The sequence below is a fragment of the Canis lupus genome, chromosome 31 (assembly GCF_048164855.1).
Source record: "Canis lupus baileyi chromosome 31, mCanLup2.hap1, whole genome shotgun sequence".
NCBI lineage: Eukaryota > Metazoa > Chordata > Mammalia > Carnivora > Canidae > Canis > Canis lupus.
In genome coordinates, this window is record NC_132868.1 from 14,108,721 (window position 1) to 14,126,725 (window position 18,005).

Sequence of the window (18,005 nt, forward strand, 5' to 3'; positions counted from 1 at the left end):
TACAGAAAACACTCCTCTAAAGGAGCACTTCTCAACTAAAGGTGTATATCAGAATCACTGAGGAAGCATTTTCAAAACATGTATGTCTGGGTCCCACTCCAAATTTACTGACTGAAAACCTTTAAGCCACAGGTCAGGCATGTGTATTTTATAAAAACTCCCCCAGTGATTCTGATTTACTACCCCAGTTAAAATCTACTGCTTAATCTTTTTTATTTTCCCCAAAAATTGAAGATTTAACATGGTACAACTTTAAACCCAAATAACCCATATTTATAATGCATTTTACATTTCTCGGCTGGCAAACACCAGAAACTGTATAAAGGGACCATGAGCAGAGACCTTAAAACATAAACTCTAATTTAAAATCAAAATAAACAATATACTAAACCAAAAATAAATAAATAAATATGACCTGAAATAAACACCAGCTTGAAAAGCCACTAGACAAATTGATCAGACTGATGAACTAAACTCAAATTCTCAGGGCTGTTACCATTAAAGGAAATAAAAATAAAGAAGACCACTTGCAGAATGTAGTCAAGGTACATGGAAAATCCACAAGATACCTGAATTATTCTGTACTGTATACATATTATTCCTCCTATTAGGCATCATCTTATACTCATTCCCTTCTTTCCGGGTCCGCCGCTGACCAGCCTCTGAGGCTTCCCTGGAGAAAAGAAATTTTAAAAGCGTGAGACTTCTAAACAAGGATTTCTTTCAACTCTTTTTCTCTAAAGATAGTCAGTCTTACACAACACTTTGGCCTGAGAGAAAATGGCAATACCTACGAGAATGAGTTACTCTGAGCTTCCGCCAGCCGCAGCCTCTTGGCATGATTCTTCCCTTGATAGTGAGCCTGAGCCACAGCCGGAGAACTAAAGGAGGCGTCACAGAGCTTACAGTAATCGTTCTCTGTGGCCAGGATCACTCTGCCTCCTGGCTTAAAGGAACCCATCTGACATCAAAGACACAAGAGACAAAGTTAAAAAAAAAAAAAAAAAAAAAGGTGGAGCTTATTCCCTCTTCCCCTTCAAAGTTTCTTCTAAGAGTTGAAAAATAAGCAAAAGTTATGATAAGACTGCAAGCACTCAACTTTATACGGAAAGGATGTACTTCATTCCAGAAAAACAACAACAAAGAGAAAAAGGAAAAAAGGCTAGGAGCCCCCATCACAGTTTTGTATTATGATCACCTATGTACCAAACCGGTTATTTGGTATCTCCAATGGCTTGTTTGGCTTGTTTCTATCTCCATGGAGACATTTTTTTAAAAATGCATAGAAGATACAGGGAGGTAAAGGGAAAGCCGAAAATCACATGACCAGAAAGGTAAAGTCCTTCCAGAATCCATCAATAAATATTTACTGTTTATAGGACTTGCTACCAAATGCAGAAAAGATATGCAGACATATATTTACAAATGAGCCTCTGTTCCCCAAAAAGTCTACAAATTAGCTACAGATATAACATATCTAGGAAAAAATAACTAGCAGATTCAGGCAACTGTATTCAGGCTGAGAAACAAGTTCAGAGAAACCTACCACATACTGTTGGGTTAACAAAAATAGACATACTAGATTTTAGCTAGAGGAGAATAAAATACATAATAAAGAGACTGGAAGCATATCCTATCAGGGCCAGTTGAAGAAACAGCACTGTTTTCACCTGGATAGGCAGATTTTTCTAGGGGGACAGAAAAGCAGTCTCCAAAAATCACAAAGGGCTACGCTATGAAAGAAGGTTATGGCTGTTTGCTCAGGGAGGGGAAGCCAGCTGAAAACAATCCCAAGTGGGGAGTGGCTGTCCTGTCCAGAGCAGCCTTCAAGAATCGGCCCTGAAAACTGCTCAGCCTGAAAATCTGTGTAGGTATTTTCCTATTCTCTGATTCTGTTTTTATCTTTTCTCATTTACCCCACAAATTCATGAGGTTGGAGGAACAGATATTGCCATTCACGTTTTAAATACTGGAAAACTGACATTCAGAAAAGTAAAATTATACCACAGCAGCTAGGAGTAGAGGTCCAAGGTTGAAAGAAATTCTTGTTCCACCACTTCACAAGATGCATAACACCATGGACAAGTTACTTAGTTTATCTGAGCTTCTAATAAGCTTCCAAGTGAGACAAATGCTGCCGGCCCATGAATTACACTCCCAGTAAGAAGGTCAATACCTCTAATTTATTGGAAACATTAAATGAAGTTCAGGACCCAGGACTAGAATGAGGCAAGGCAAACATTTGCCAAGGGCAAGAAATTTAAAGGTGCGTCAAAAAACTCAGCAATCAAGATAAATAATATTTTAATGGAACATTTATACAAATCAAACCGAATATAAAAAATCACTGTAAACAAAATAGCAAAATGTTAAATAAAGACAGGATCAGTAACAGTGCCATGACAAGCAATACTGCAGCCTGAGGCAAATCAATAATACTTACCTGTCTTTAAGTTTTTGACACTTTGTTTACCACTGATTTTTTCACATTAATTTGGATTTTTAAAATATTACATTAAAATATTTATCTTTATTACTCAGTGTTTTGGCTCCCTCTTAAATTTTGTGCCTCAGTCAAGTGCATCCTCACCTCACCTTAGTCCCAGCCCTGAATGAAGTAATGCATGAAAAGTGCTTAGAGTGTCTGGCATAGTAAGTACTCAATTAGAGTTATTATTATTTATGACCACGTATTGTTCTATGGACAAAGACAGATTAAGGAATGCAATACATATTTCAGAGGCTATTAAAGTACAGCACTATCTGCCTAAAACACCTGCTTTATCTACCAAACAGTGAAAGGAACTTGGATCTCAAGTATGTGTCAGTATACTAAAGTTCAGGAAAAGTTTACACAGGCAATCTCCACAGAGGTAAGAAAGGGGCAATCTCAAAAAACTGACCTTGCTGGAAGGCAAAATATAAAGTAAATGGGATTAACTACTATAAAGATAATAAATACTGAAAAACCTCTCTTGTCATTCAGGGTACAGCCTAGACATTCAGGGTCCTTTGACCCAGAATTCTGAGAAATGCATAGAGAAAGGTACAAGTGACAATTTTTCTTTCTTTATTTCATGCATCACAACCAAAGCCAATGAGAAATCTCAAGGTCATGGATGTTGGCATGCTTTACATCCAGCACCACAGTTCGAGGCATTAGAAGTGCCAAGAAGAACCTTTCAGGAGTATTTGCCCAACTGCATCTTGACAGGCCATGGATGACAAATTTCACCTGTGACCCTGTGTGCAGAGGACACCTCCCACCCCGACACATGTGCCTCACCTGCGGAGCAACAGGAACAGCTGGAGGAGCCACAGGTTCTACCACATTGCTCATTCTGGCAGGAGGAGGACAACTGTTGGCTGCATAGTAATTTCGGAGTTTCTTACCATGATTTTTACCCTAGAAGTAAAATAAAATGACTAATCACCATGAAAAAAAATCTGTCAACTCAAATTAATATATTCACTAAAAAAGGGGGGGGGGGAGGTGGAAACCCCAAGCATTTTGTTCTTTCAGATATATGCAACACTGGGTCAAACAGCCCACTAGATCTTAAGGTAAGAGTCTACTCCTTGGTTCTAACAGAATGATTTATGTGGGAAAGACAAGGGAACAAAGCCAAAAGAAATTAATTTCCTATATATTTCTAGAAAAGTATCGCACTTTCCAGTGACCTATTTCCTCCCCCAACTTGTTGCCATTCATATGCTACTGCCTAAATACGAATCTTATTACACTGTGATCTAATCTATTTTATAAGTCAGTAATGAAATGGATAATCCAATTATTTTTACAAAAATAGCACTTACAGAGTATCTTTTTTACTTGCAAAGGACTCTTGTGTGCATTAGCTCATTTGCTGCTCACAAAAATTTCTGTAAGAGGAATTTGTTAATATTATCCACATATGACAGCTGAAGAACTGCAATCCAGAAACTGTGGAGGACTTGCTCTGGCACGTTCCTTTAACTGGGCTAAGTAGTGGAGCCAGAGTTTGATGCAGGCCTCCTGAACACCAAAGCAAGACCCTCTGACTACTTCAGGATGGCCTCAGGAGGCACTGTGAACCTCTATTAAAATGCATTTGCCTTTCTCAGTATGTTTTGTTTAAGCAGTTATTCACATGATTATACTCCTTGAAATGACAAACTTGTGGGAAGGGTGAGTGGTCTGAAAGCATTCTAAATGAGGGTGAAACAATATGTCCTTCTTCAGACTGCACTGTAAACTTTAAACCTATAGGCAAACATTCAGTACCATCTATGATATGCTAAACCCCAGAAATAAAAAGGACTAGCACATGCCAAGAAGAGAAGAAAGATATGTAAGCTGTTAATTAGAGTAAGGGGAATAGTTCTACCTTCTGACCACTGGAATGCCCTAAAGGTGCTCTTGCCATGGTCCTGCTGACCTCCAGCCTCACATCTGTGGCTTCACTATATTCTAATTCTAGGCATGACACCATTGATACTCCCTTCTGTTGTCTCCTAGGATGCCTTCTTGTTCCCCCAATTCTCATTCTCTAAACACTGCAACATCCAAAGCTCCAACCTTGGCCCTCTTCTCCGTCTATGTTATTTTACCATGTCTGGTAAAATATAATTTAAAATATATTTGACAAGTTAGTAGCTCCCAAACTATCTATCTCTGTTATAGAATGAATCATTGTGTCCCACCAAAATTCATGTGTGGACATCTAATCCCAATGTGATGGTATCGGGAGGCAGAGCCTCTGGGAGGTGATTAGGTCATGTGGGTAACCACTGCCCTTATAAAAAGAAGCCCAAGAGCTCCCTCTCCCTCATTCTGCCATGTGAGGATCCAAGGAGAAGTTGGCTATCTATAACATGGAAGAGGACCTCACCAGAACCCATCATGCTATTACTCTGATCTTAGACTTTAGGCCTCTAGAACTATGAGAAAACTCATTCTAGCTCCAGGTCTTCCTTTTTGCCTAGACTGTTCTTCTCTCAGATCTTTGCATGGGTGGCTCCTTCTTACCTTTCAGTTCTTAACTCAAATGGCATCTTACTGAATCTGAAGTGTCTTGCCATTCTCCCCTACTCTGCACAACACATTCTCCATCACACTGCAAGTCTAGTTTATCTTAGTGCCACTTAGAATGATCTAACATGATACTGTTTACTTGTTTTTTTTTTCTCTTACAGTCTCTGGAATGTAAACTTCTTTAAAATAAGGATCTGTCTTGTTTACTCTTCTATCCCCAATGTCTAGAACACTTACTAGCATAGCATGGGCAATCAGATTTGTTGGGTAAATGAACCAAGTACTATAATGGGGATAATGAATAAACTTCCAGGAGAACAGAAAGAAGGAATTTCATACTTCTGTCTAAATGTATCAGAAAAAGCTTCCCTGAAAAGGGGAAAATCAAGTCATCTTTTAAAATGAGCAAAAGTTTACCAGGCAGGTAAAGAGCAAAGGGAAAGAAAATTGTGAACAGAGAAAAATACTATAATCAAAAGCCCAGCAAACAGTGTTGAGGAGCCACAAGGAGGGATAGTATCTGGATCCTTTGGGGAAGAGTAGGAGTTGAGATACATAGGAAGCTTGATGATGAAACAGATCTTGGACTCTAGAGGCAGAAAGGAGCCTCTGAACGACTTTAAGCAAAGTAGTTACATGACTGGATTGGGTTTGATAAAGATCAACTGGGGATTAGCATGGGGGGATAAATCAGAGTAGATCAAAGCTAGAGCTGGGTAGATAGAAGACAGCCAAGGATACAGCCCTAGGACAATATAATACAGAAAATGAGGATCCAGAAAAATGAGAATGCCTATCAAAAAAAAAAAAAAAAAGACAAGTGGGGCATTACGGAAGCCTAGAATAAGGAGTTCAAAAGAAGAGGCTAGCTACACAAAGATAAACTCAAAATGGATGAAAGATCTAAATGTGAGACAAGATTCCATCAAAATCCTAGAAGAGAACACAGGCAACACCCTTTTTGAACTCAGCCACAGTAACTTCTTGCAAGATACATCCACGAAGGCAAAAGAAACAAAAGCAAAAATGAACTATTGGGACTTCATCAAGATAAGAAGCTTTTGCACCGCAAAGGATATAGTCAACAAAACTAAAAGACAACCTACAGAATGGGAGAAGATTTTTGCAAATGACATATCAGATAAAGGGCTAGTTTCCAAGATCTATAAAGAACTTATTAAACTCAACACCAAAGAAACAAACAATCCAATCATGAAATGGGCAAAAGACATGAAGAGAAATCTCACAGAGGAAGACATAGACATGGCCAACATGCACATGAGAAAATGCTCTGCATCACTTGCCATCAGGGAAATACAAATCAAAACCACAATGAGATACCACCTCACACCAAGAAAGGGAGACAGAACATGAGAGACTCCTAACTCTGGGAAATGAACTAGGGGTGGTGGAAGGGGAGGAGGGCGGGGGGTGGGGGTGAATGGGTATGGGCACTGAGGGGGGCACTTGAGGGGATGAGCACTGGGTGTTATTCCGTATGTTGGCAAAGTGAACACCAATAAAAAATAAATTTATTATAAAAAAAAAAGAAGAGTCTAGCTAGATACATTATGACCTAGGAACTATACTTCTAGGTATCACCAAACAGAAACACACATTTAAGGAGATATCTATAAGAAGGTTCCCAGGAGGGACACACTGAAAAGTAAAAATAATTGAGGTGTCAGGGTACCTGAGTGACTCAGTTGGTTGAGCATCTGACTCTTGATGTTAGCTCAGGTCATGATCTCAGGTTCAAGGGATCAGGCCCCTCATCAGGCTCCATGCTCAGTGAGGAGTGCTTCTCTCTCACTCACTGTTTCCCTTTGCCCCTTCCCCTGCTTGCACACTCTCTCTCTCTAAAATAAATAAATCTTTTTTAAAAATAATTTAAGTGTCCATGTATAGGATAATGCATAAAGTATAGCCTATTCATAGAATGGAGCACTATGCAGTGGTAAAAAAGAAACATTCTAGGACCATGCATGGCACCATGAATGATTCTTGTAACAAAATGCTGAATGAAAAGAACAAGTTGCAAAATAATTTCTGTAAGAATCATTTTTAATATGGGAGTTAAAAACATGAAAACCACTACATATTAAATAAGAAAACATGTATGTAGAAAAGTGCAAAAGTAGTAATGGAATAAAATGCACAGAAGCCATGCCCTCCACATAAGTAGAAGTTATAGAATGCCCAGACTTCAAAATAACTAAAAGTTAAAAAAAGGGAAAAACACCAAATCCCAATAAGCCATGGCTCATGCTCCTGCCACAAGCATTCACAGGAAGCAAGAGCAGTCTGACAAAAACTGCAGGAAAGAGAAGAGGGAGCTAACAGCAGGCCTAAAAATGCTTTGAAGCCACAACCAGGAAAAATAAACCCACCCTAAGTTTGTGAATCCTAAAACATGATCTGGTGGAACAGAGCACTGACTGCTGCACAGGGGCTTAAATGTACAATTGATCACAAATGTAAAAGTGGCTTCTGGAAGAGAAAGAGACAAAAAGGAAGAGAGATCTGGCACCTTTTGGCAACTGAGAGGTGAAGGGGTAAAAAAGAAAACTAGCATCCTATAAGACAAAAAAGAGCAAAAAATTGGAGGGCATATAAACCACCAAAAAAAACAAAAAATGAAGAAGTGAACTTTGCTACAGTTATAAAAGAGATTGCTATTGATTAACCACCCAAAAATCCACATAATGGAAAGATGAAAACTAATCAATTCTCTAGAAAGTTATTACCAAAAAATTAACACATCTCAGCAAGTGAACACCATCCCCCCAAAAACACATGAAATTGAAGAAAACCATTAATACAAACTCCAAATTGAATTAAATATATTCAAACAAGAATTTGGAAATATGAAAAATCACCTTCACCCAGGAATCCAAGATTACAAAGAAAAATAGCCAAAATAATAAGAAATTTAAAGTAGGGTAATTAAACTCAGGAAAGAAAAAAAGAGTTGTATCAAAAATGAGAAGTAAATATATGCCAAAGGAGAGTACACACAAATAAAAATGTAGTAAGAGGCACTGAAGAAAGACAGAAAGGCAATCAAGAAAATAAGACAATATAAGGAAGACACAGACATGGCCAACATGCACATGAGAAAATGCTCTGCATCACTTGCCATCAGGGAAATACAAATCAAAACCATAATGAGATACCACCTCACACCAGTGAGAATGGGGAAAATTAACAAGGCAGGAAACAACAAATGTTGGAGAGGATGTGGAGAAAAGGGAACCCTCTTACACTGTTGGTGGGAATGTGAACTGGTGCAGCCACTCTGGAAAACTGTGTGGAGGTTCCTCAAAGAGTTAAAAATAGACCTGCCCTACGACCCAGCAATTGCACTGCTGGGGATTTACTCCAAAGATACAGATGCAGTGAAACGCCAGGACACCTGCACCCCAATATTTATAGCAGCAATGTCCACAATAGCCAAACTGTGGAAGGAGCCTCGGTGTCCATCGAAAGATGAATGGATAAAGAAGATGTGGTCTATGTATACAATGGAATATTACTCAGCCATTAGAAACGACAAATATCCACCATTTGCTTCGAAGTGGATGGAACTGGAGGGTATTATGCTGAGTAAAATAAGTCAATCGGAGAAGGACAAACATTATATGGTCTCATTCGTTTGGGGAATATAAAAAATAGTGACAGGGAATAAAGGGGAAAGGAGAAAAAATGAGTGGGAAATATCAGAAAGGGAGACAGAACATGAGAGACTCCTAACTCTGGGAAACGAACTAGGGGTGGTGGAAGGGGAGGTGGGTGGGGGGTAGGGGGTGACTCGGTGACAGGCACTGAGGGGAGCACTTGATGGGATGAGCACTGGGTGTTATTCTATATGTTGGCAAGTAGAACACCAATAAAAAATAAATTTATTTTTTTAAAAAAAGAAGACAATATAAAGAAAAATTTTAAAGGGCTAAAGAGGAAGCAATGGAAATGGGAGACAGGTAAAGAAGGAATACCTTATATAAAATTAGAGTCCCTGAAGACAAAAAACAAAACAAATTAGTTCAAATAGAACTAATATTTGGAACTATAACCCAAGAAAAATGTCCAAAAGTAAGTGAAGACCTGAATCTACATATTGAAAAGGCATACCAGGTATCCAGGAAAATTAGAACAATCAGATCTGAAGTATATCTTTTAAAAGGTATGAGACTATAGGCTCTCTAGGGCAAAAAGATCAAATAACTTACAAATGCATAAGAATTAGAATGGCCTCCATAATATGTAAAACAAAGCAGTAGTTGAGAATCATTTTTTTTAACTTAATGAAAGTGTGAACTAAGGATTTTAAGAATAGCCAACCATCCCTATATCCAGGGTCAAGACTGTAGAAAAGCATTTTAAATATACACAACCCTAGGAATTCAATACTTGGCATGTTCCACTTAAGGAATCTTTTGGAGCTTCATTCAACCAAGAAATGATTGGGAAAACTTCTGCAAAAGGGCTAATGGTGAGTATTTTCATAGATATAACTGTAAATCAAAGACTAAATTAACGGTGGAAATGAGGGTGAAAGATTTATGTTCAAATATTACACATTATGACAAAATGGAAATAATGCAGCAAAAAATAGAAAAAGGAAGAAGATAGAATAAGTTCATTGATTCTGCAATAGAGATACATTAAAAACTGTCAAACCCAGATAGCAACACATTAAATAACTGAACAGGGTAGTAAAATCATTTAAAAATGTATAAAAGGGCACCTGGGTGGCTCAGTTAAGTGTTTGACACCCGATTTCAGCTCAGGTCATGAGATTGATCCTAGCATCGGGCTCTGTGCTGAGCATGGAGCATCCTTAAGATTCTCTCGCTCCCTTCCCCTCTGCTCCTCCCTGCCCCACTCACACACTTGCTCTCTTGCTCTCTCTCAGAAAATAAAAATAAAATAAAAATGTATAAATAGAGGAAAGAGAATGAACTACAAGGGATTGCAGGGTGTGACACTTTTCTATGTATACATTTTTGTATTGTTCTGACTTTTAGAACTATATTAGCACTTCACAAACTTAGAAAAAGAATCAAAGTCTGCAAGGATTGGGAAGGACCCAAAATGAAATATAAATATAAACAAACAAATAACTATATAAAAAAATTAATCACAAAACCATACTAAATGGGGAGAGGAAGAAAAAAACTATTCATTTGGTCTTAAAGTATCTCCCCCATGATACTTATTAAACACAAAAAGAAAAATAGTAACTTTACAAAATAAGAACCTTAGCAGGCAGCATCTTTGTAACATAAATAACTGTAAAATAGTATTTGACTATATATCATGCTAAAGACAAAAAGAACAATACACAAATGCTATCCCCTGCTTAGGTTTGTTTTTCATAGGTATATAGCTTACCAATCCCCAAACTATACATACTGAGAGAGAAAGAAAGAGTGTGTGTGTGTGTGTGTGTGTGTGTGTGTTCGTTCTGTGGTTAATGTGGTTAATAAAAGCCTACATTTTTCACTATCAAAGAAAGGAGTGAAACATGAATAAAAGAAGGTTAGAATGAACATTGTCATGTTTTATTGAAATTGGAAGTATCAGTCAGAACTCAGCTTTCAATATATGTTCACATAAATATAAATGTGTATATATGTAGATAAATATTATTAGTTCTGTCACTGAGAGGATCTAAAAACAGTAACATCCCAGTAGTGAAAAGCATGCCCTGCACTCGGATTTTAGTTTCTAAATACCATTTTCCAATAAAAGAAACCTGGCTCCTTGAAGAAATGGCTGGCATGGGGAAAATACAAGAAAATCCTTGAATCTTTTGTTTTTAACAATTAAGGAAATATAACAAAAATTACAGGGATATGTTAAAAGGACACAAGCACCAATTTGAAGGGGCTCACACTGTTCAAATCTGTAACAAAATAAACATCAGGATAAATAATGATTCTAATAGATTATATACCAGAATAAGGTAAGAAACCATAATCTATGGTGACTGGATGAATGAATGAAAACAGAAAGTTCTTCCTTAAAGTAGAATTCCAATCAATAAATGTAGAAAGAATAATCAAAACAGAAAAATCACCATTTGGCAAACACCACAGTAATAATCACTGTAGGGAAGAATCATCATTGGATGCCAAAATTACTGAGTGAAAATACCATGAGAAATAAAATATTCACATAGTAAAAAAAAAAAAAAATTCACATAGTCTCAAAGTATCTCCCCACATAAAACTTATTAAACACCAGAAGAAAAACAGTAACTTTATAAAGAAGAACCCTAGCAGACACCATCTTAACCAGTGATCAAAGTTAATAGTATCAGTGATACAAAATACTCACAACCTTCCTAATATGATGCACTAGGAAAGACAATACATCACTTCTGTGGTTTTCTTGCCAAAAAAAACAAACAAACAACAACAAAACATAACCTGAATTCAATCATGAGAAAACATCAATCAAAACCAAATTGGGATATTCTACAAAACAATTCTTCAAAAATCACAAGATTGTAAAAAGCAAAGAAAAATGAAACCTGTCCAGATTAAAGGAGGCAAAACAACCAACCACATGCAAAATTTCATCCTGGATTGGATTCTGGAACCAGAAATTAGATAATTGGTGAAATGTAGTCTGTAGATTAGATAATATTATTGATATCAGGGTTAATTTCCTGATTTTGATAATCGTAAGACAGTTATGTAAGTATTAACATTTGGGGAATCTGGATGAGGTACATGCAGGAATTCTTTGTACTGCTTTTGGAATTGGTTTGTAAGTTAAATGTTAATCACTTAAAAGTTAATAAAATAAAATAAACTTGCCCAAACCTATAAGTAAATAGCAGAGCCAGGGCTATTCTCATTCCAGAAACCATACCACCATGCTCCACTGCACCCTAGGAAAACCCAACAGTATTAAGGACATCTCAGGTACCACGAACTGTTCTAAATGTCATATATACTAATATGCAGGTATCATTAGTATCATCATCATCTTCTTCATGAGACACAGAGAAGTTAGGAAATAATTCTTCCAATGTCACACATCTAGTAAGTAGTAAGACTACAATTTGAAGGCTACTGACCTCAAAGTCTATGATTTCATGTTCTTAATTAATAGCCTATAAAACAGATGCTAGCAAAGGGAACGATAAAAAATTTAAAAAAAAAAACTCTTAAAATTAAGGACATACTTGTCAAAATGAAAACAATTCAATAGAGGGTTAGAATTCAAGAATACCTCACAGAAATACGGAAATGATAAAAGAGAGAAGAGAGAAGCAATATAAAGAATCAATCCAGCTAGTCCAGGCTAGCACTAATAGAATTACCAGGAAAAGAGACTGAAACAAAAAACCAGAGAAGAATATCATCAAGGAAACAGTATCAAAGAAAATTTCCCAGAGCTCAAGAGAAACAGGAATATGCAAACTGAAGAAATTACTGGTGCAAGACAAATGAAAAAAGATGCACAACTAAACACATCCATCACTGTAAAATTTCAGGTATCAAGGATCCAAAGGAGAGCCTAAGAGCTTCCAGAAGGAATAACAATGCTCCAAATTAAAGTAAGTCACCCACAAAAGAATAAGAATCAGGGTAAGATTTCTCATCAGCAATACAGATTACAAAAAAAAAAAAAAAAAAAAAACACAACAACAAAACACACACACATGCACACACATTACTTGAAGAAAGAATAAATGTAAATGTATGTTACAACACAACTCTCTCTTAAAATAAAATGAAAAAGAGAAATCAAGCATGCATGTTTAGAAAACCATGTAGCCCAAGCCAGAGAGCAATAAAGAGAAATCCAAATTCGACAGCTGTGCAGCAAACCTAGAGGGCAACCAGTTGCAAATGAAACAGGAAGGTGGAGGGATTCCACACAACAGCAAGTGTGACTGAGAGTCTGGAGAGGGAAATAGGGATAATAAAGATACATTATGTAAGAAAAAGGAGGGAAAAGAAGAAAAGCAATTAAACCTAGGATATACAATAAGCTACACATGAAGTCATGATCCAGTAATAAAACAACTAGTTCAAATTAAAAGAGGACATCAGTGGGTTTAATGAAGATGTATGAAGCGGATCGTAAGCAATAAAAAGAAAGATTAAGAAGCTGATGGCTGTTTTCTTATAAATGCATAAGATTCTTCTCCCTCTTTTTTAAAGTGTCAGAAACTCAAGGAAATACAAAAGGTGATTTCTAAGTTACAATACATAGGAAACAAACTGAAAAGAGGATGATTTTGAGCAGTTGGTGGCATTCAAGAAAGGGCCATCCATCCATCCCTCTTGAGTAGCATAGGATTGTGACATTGGAAACAGAGAAGAAGACAACTCTGTGGTGAACAATATACTCCTACTTCTAGTAAGGCAAAAGCTGCGTGTTGGTTTTCAACAATTGGAATCAACCTACAAATAGAGCATGGTAAACTTAACCTGATTACGGAATAAACAGAAATGTGATCAACCTCAATGGTATCAAAGTAAAACTAGAGCCAACACAAGACGAGAGGTGGAAAGGAGAATGGAGAAGAAATGGTGATGGAAGAGGAAGGGAGCACAGGTGATTACTGCTTTTCATTATACACCTTTTGTTCTACAGGTATTGTTTTGAGCTACAATTCCTTTCGATGTGTTGAGGAAGCTGCTACCTGTGGCAAATGCTACAAAAGGTCAAGTGAGAGCTAGATTTGGCCTGTAAGGTCACAGGTGACCATGGAGAGGGCCATTTTAGTAGAATATTGGAATAAAACCAGAATGCAGTGGTGGGCAGGGGAATAAATGGGAAATAGAGATAGGGAGAGGACACTTATACTTGTCAGAACCCTAAGGAGAGGAGAAAAGCTGCCAATGAGAGGGATTAAAACAAAGGGAAGGTTGCTGTTGCTATTTTTATTTACATAGAAAAACCTGAGTAGCTTTTTAATTTGATCAAGGTAAAGAAGTGATGACAGGTGATGAAATCCAGAGTTAGGGTGAGGAATCAGCCTGTCAGAAGAAGGGATATGTACTCTTGGGAAGTAAGAAGAAACGAGGTAGGGGGTACAGGGATTGAGGGAGAGAGCTGGCAAGGTGCAGCTACCAGCAGCATCATAGAGAACTTCTGTCCCCCTGTGAAGTGCATTTGGACTATTCTCAGTCCAGTGCAAGTTCATTTGGAAAACAACCAGGTGGGAGAACTCTGAAAACATAAAAATTAGCTGAGATTAGAGTTGGTGATGATGTCATCCAAACCTGAGTGACCCCTGTTAAAATATGAGTGCCAAAATCAGTATTCTAAATTTTGGGATAATATCAATTGCATTCTCTGCATGATGAACTCAGACCATTTTTTAAATGGACATGTAAAATTCATCCAGTTTTGTTTTTTGCTTGTTTTATTTGGGTTAATGACCTTCCATCTGAAGTAGTTCTTCCTCTGGGCATGTTTGCTGCTAAGACAGTGTTGTGTTACTCCATGCCAGGCTTGCCCTACGTAACCTGCAGGCAGCAGATAGATTTTAATAAAATGAAGACATGTTTTCTCTTCCAAAGATTTTATTTTAAATTAATATATAACTAAAGTCATAATTCTGAGACTGTAAAAATAGGTAATCTTACTAAACTAAAACAACAATTCAGGGTATTTTGAAGCAGAATGACTAGGTTAAAAAGTCCTGGGAATAAAAGCAAATCTGTGGCAACCACAGATACACAAAGATCATTGCTACAACAGCCCCAACTTAGGAATGTTAGCGGGATGTCAGGGAAAGAAGTAGTGAGTTTAAAGGGAAGTATTGATTGAGCAGCTCCCATTACGTGTCCTGGATTTCTGGAATATGATACAGTTAGACTCTAATATAACACTGTTCACACCAGACTGAAGATTGTTTACAATACCCTGGGCAATCTGAAACTTTGCAATTTCAACAATGGCATCAACTGACTCAACCATTTGGAGTAATGTAATCACAGTGATTTATCACTTCACACAAATGTGTTTCTAGCTTACAAACAGACTACCACTGACCCCTTTTATCCCACACATAACTGAAATAGTGAATTTGCGGTCTTGGTACCACTCTGTATTAAAAATTATAAAGCAGGTTTTCAGAAATAAAACTTTCCATCATCTCATCTACCACTTTGTTGTAGTAGTCTACTTACAATCACTGCCAATCTGCCTATTCCCGGGCCTTGGTAAGCCTTACTCGATGGTCCTACCCTTGTCTTCAATAGCCTTTTTAAATCACTGCCTACTTATGTACCATGTATATGGCGTTTGATGCAACTTTCAGGCTGACATTTTTATGTTTCCCTTCTATGGTGGTTTCACCCACCTCTAAGTTATGTTCATGCTCTGATTGTTTATTATTCTGATCTACTCTTTGATCCACACTCCCTCATCTTGACCATATCTTTCTTGTTGAAATCCAGATTTCACTTCTAAAGTTAACTTTCTCCTGTACTATCCTAATGAAATTGCTCTACACTTTCATACACTAACTGCTTTGACTTGTTTCTCTGTAAAGAAAAACAAAAACAAAAAAATCCGGGATCCCTGAGTGGCGCAGCGGTTTGGCGCCTGCCTTTGGCCCAGGGTGCGATCCTGGAGACCCGGGATCGAATCCCACGTCGGGCTCCCAGTGCATGGAGCCTGCTTCTCCCTCTATGTCTCTGCCTCTCTCTCTTCTCTCTCTGTGACTATCATAAATAAATAAAAAAATTAAAAAAAAAATCCCCAAACCTTCTTCATTCAAATCTTTGCTCCTAAGCTCTTAAAAATAAACTCTTAGAAAAACCCAAACTTTTAATTTTCCATTAGGTTCTACTTTCTTAATACCCACTAGCTTCTTCATCTTTACCCTAGTTCTAGGCTGCTTAAATTATCCACTACAACAGACTGTCCTCCTTCTCCAACTCTTCCACTTAAAAATTCTTGATTATTGAGACACTTACCCAAATTTCACTTCCCTATTCCCATATTTTCTAATTGATATATTTACCACATTATGGACAGAGCTGAAATTAAGTATAATTACTAACCCTATTAACTAAAAAGTTCAGAGCGCGCGCACACACACAAATGTAGAATCAAAGAAAAAATCCATATAAATGCAGATTGTTTCTTATCTAATTTAAACCTTATAATCCAATGAGCCTGCTCAAACTGAATCCTCTCTATGCATAACCAAAAGCAGCCATCACTGCCTTTTATAGAGACACAAAGTGATATTAGGAGAAACAAACAGGCAGGAGATACAGGTATAATCCATACACACATATTAAAATTACACATTTCCCAAGAGGTTTACCTCATAAAAGTAAACAATTCTTCTTTAGAGGGCACACAGGTGGGTTTTCTCAAGTTAATGACTTACCAGGGGCTTTACATACCTAAAAATAAAAACTTTAGAACTCAAGCATGATTTTTCAAAGTGAATCTTAGGCTATAAAACTGAATATCCACAGGAATAGATGAAGAGGAAAGCTAGCACTGTGTCTTGGGTTTGAGAAGCACTATCCTAACCAACACCCCTCAAACAGTAAGATAGGCAAAGGAAGACCCTGTATCCAACCACTGTGGTTTGGAGAGTGGTACACAGAGGAAACAAGAGTAGGATTGAAGAAGGGGGGGGGGGGTGCGTAAAAATAAAACCAGAAGATGCCTTTATGTACCGCTGAGGACACGTGCCAAGATCGGAGATATAATTAACTCAACTCCCTACACCTGAGGGCAAAACAAACCCAAACAAAGAGAACTCCAGGGAAGCAACATATTATATCTTCCCCTAAATCCCAGGGAAAACAATACACCATCAAAATATTTCTGAGGTACAATCACAAAGTGACACAATCATCAGTCTTTAGGATCAAAACAAAACAAAAAGATTTACACCTAGAGTCAATAAAAACTTTAAGTTAGAGACAGAATGGCACGATAGAAGAAATAGCTGTGTAAGTCTTCTTTCTACCATGTCTTATTATTGCAGCTACTTGTGCAGAAAATAAATAGTCAAAACAAGGCTGACCCAGAAGACATCCTTTCATTCAGTGGCATTTGACCTCAATTGCTTCTCGGGTCTCCTTTCTCTAAAAAAGGAAATTATATAATTGCATATGGATAGCAATCTAAAATAAAAAGAAATACTGTACTCTCTCTAGCCAAAGGTTAGCTTTCCATTTGTTCTTAGGTAATTACACCCTGTAAAACTGTCCTTCCCACTAGACATTCTACATGGAGGTGAAAGCTTTAAGTCTTAGAAATGATGATCAGTTCAGAGTACGCTTCCTTATGAGGTAAGGTTCAATATTCCAATGTCATTTTATTCCAACCACAGAAAAATACCTGTTTTCCTTAGCAGTGACATAAGAAGAGTCAGAGGCCAAATATAAAAAGCATAACAGGGACACCTGAGTGGCTCAGTGGTTGAGCAGACGTCTGCCTTTGGCTAAGGTCGTGATCCCAGGGCTGTGGGTTCGAGTCCCTCACTGGGCTCCCTGCATGGAGCCTACTTCTCCCTCTATGTCTCTGCCTCTCTTTCTTTGCCTCTCATGAATAAATAAAATCTTAAAAAAAAAAAGAAAAAGAAAAAGCATAACATTCATAGACAGATTACCTTGAATTGATGCAAACTGTATTAGCTGGAGGAGAATATTTAAAAGGCTAAGTCTCCTAAACAGTTTGACACTGAATTGAGTTTGGTACATCATGTTTCAAATACCTATTCACTTTAGAATCACAGGTTTGTACACAAGCATAGATGATGTACACTAGCCTACAATGACTAGGAAACTATCAAAAGCCACACAATTAGGTTGAGATCCCTCCCATTCTAAGAAAAGTGATGCTTTCTTTTAATGTAGGAACATTATGCTTTTAATCAAACAAACTAAAATGTAGTTGTTCACTAAGCCATTTTGATTATTACAGGCACAACTGGTCATATCTGGAGAGAAGACTCTGAAATGGGCAAAGCCCTAAAAGGTTCTCT

The 18,005-nt window shown here is 37.4% G+C and overlaps 1 protein-coding gene across 7 annotated transcripts in view; it reads right to left on the reverse strand.

The window, feature by feature from the left end:
• The window catches only part of ZMAT3 (zinc finger matrin-type 3), a 58,598-nt gene that overhangs the window by 10,218 nt on the left and 30,375 nt on the right, over nt 1-18,005 (reverse strand). For all 7 annotated transcript variants that reach the window (XM_072807453.1, XM_072807454.1, XM_072807452.1 and 4 more), the window contains 3 exons: nt 3,287-3,406; nt 795-961; nt 570-673 (listed from right to left, as the gene is read on the reverse strand). In XM_072807453.1, the coding sequence (XP_072663554.1) occupies nt 570-673; nt 795-961; nt 3,287-3,406 (391 nt within the window). The remainder of the gene's footprint in view (nt 1-569; nt 674-794; nt 962-3,286; nt 3,407-18,005) is intronic.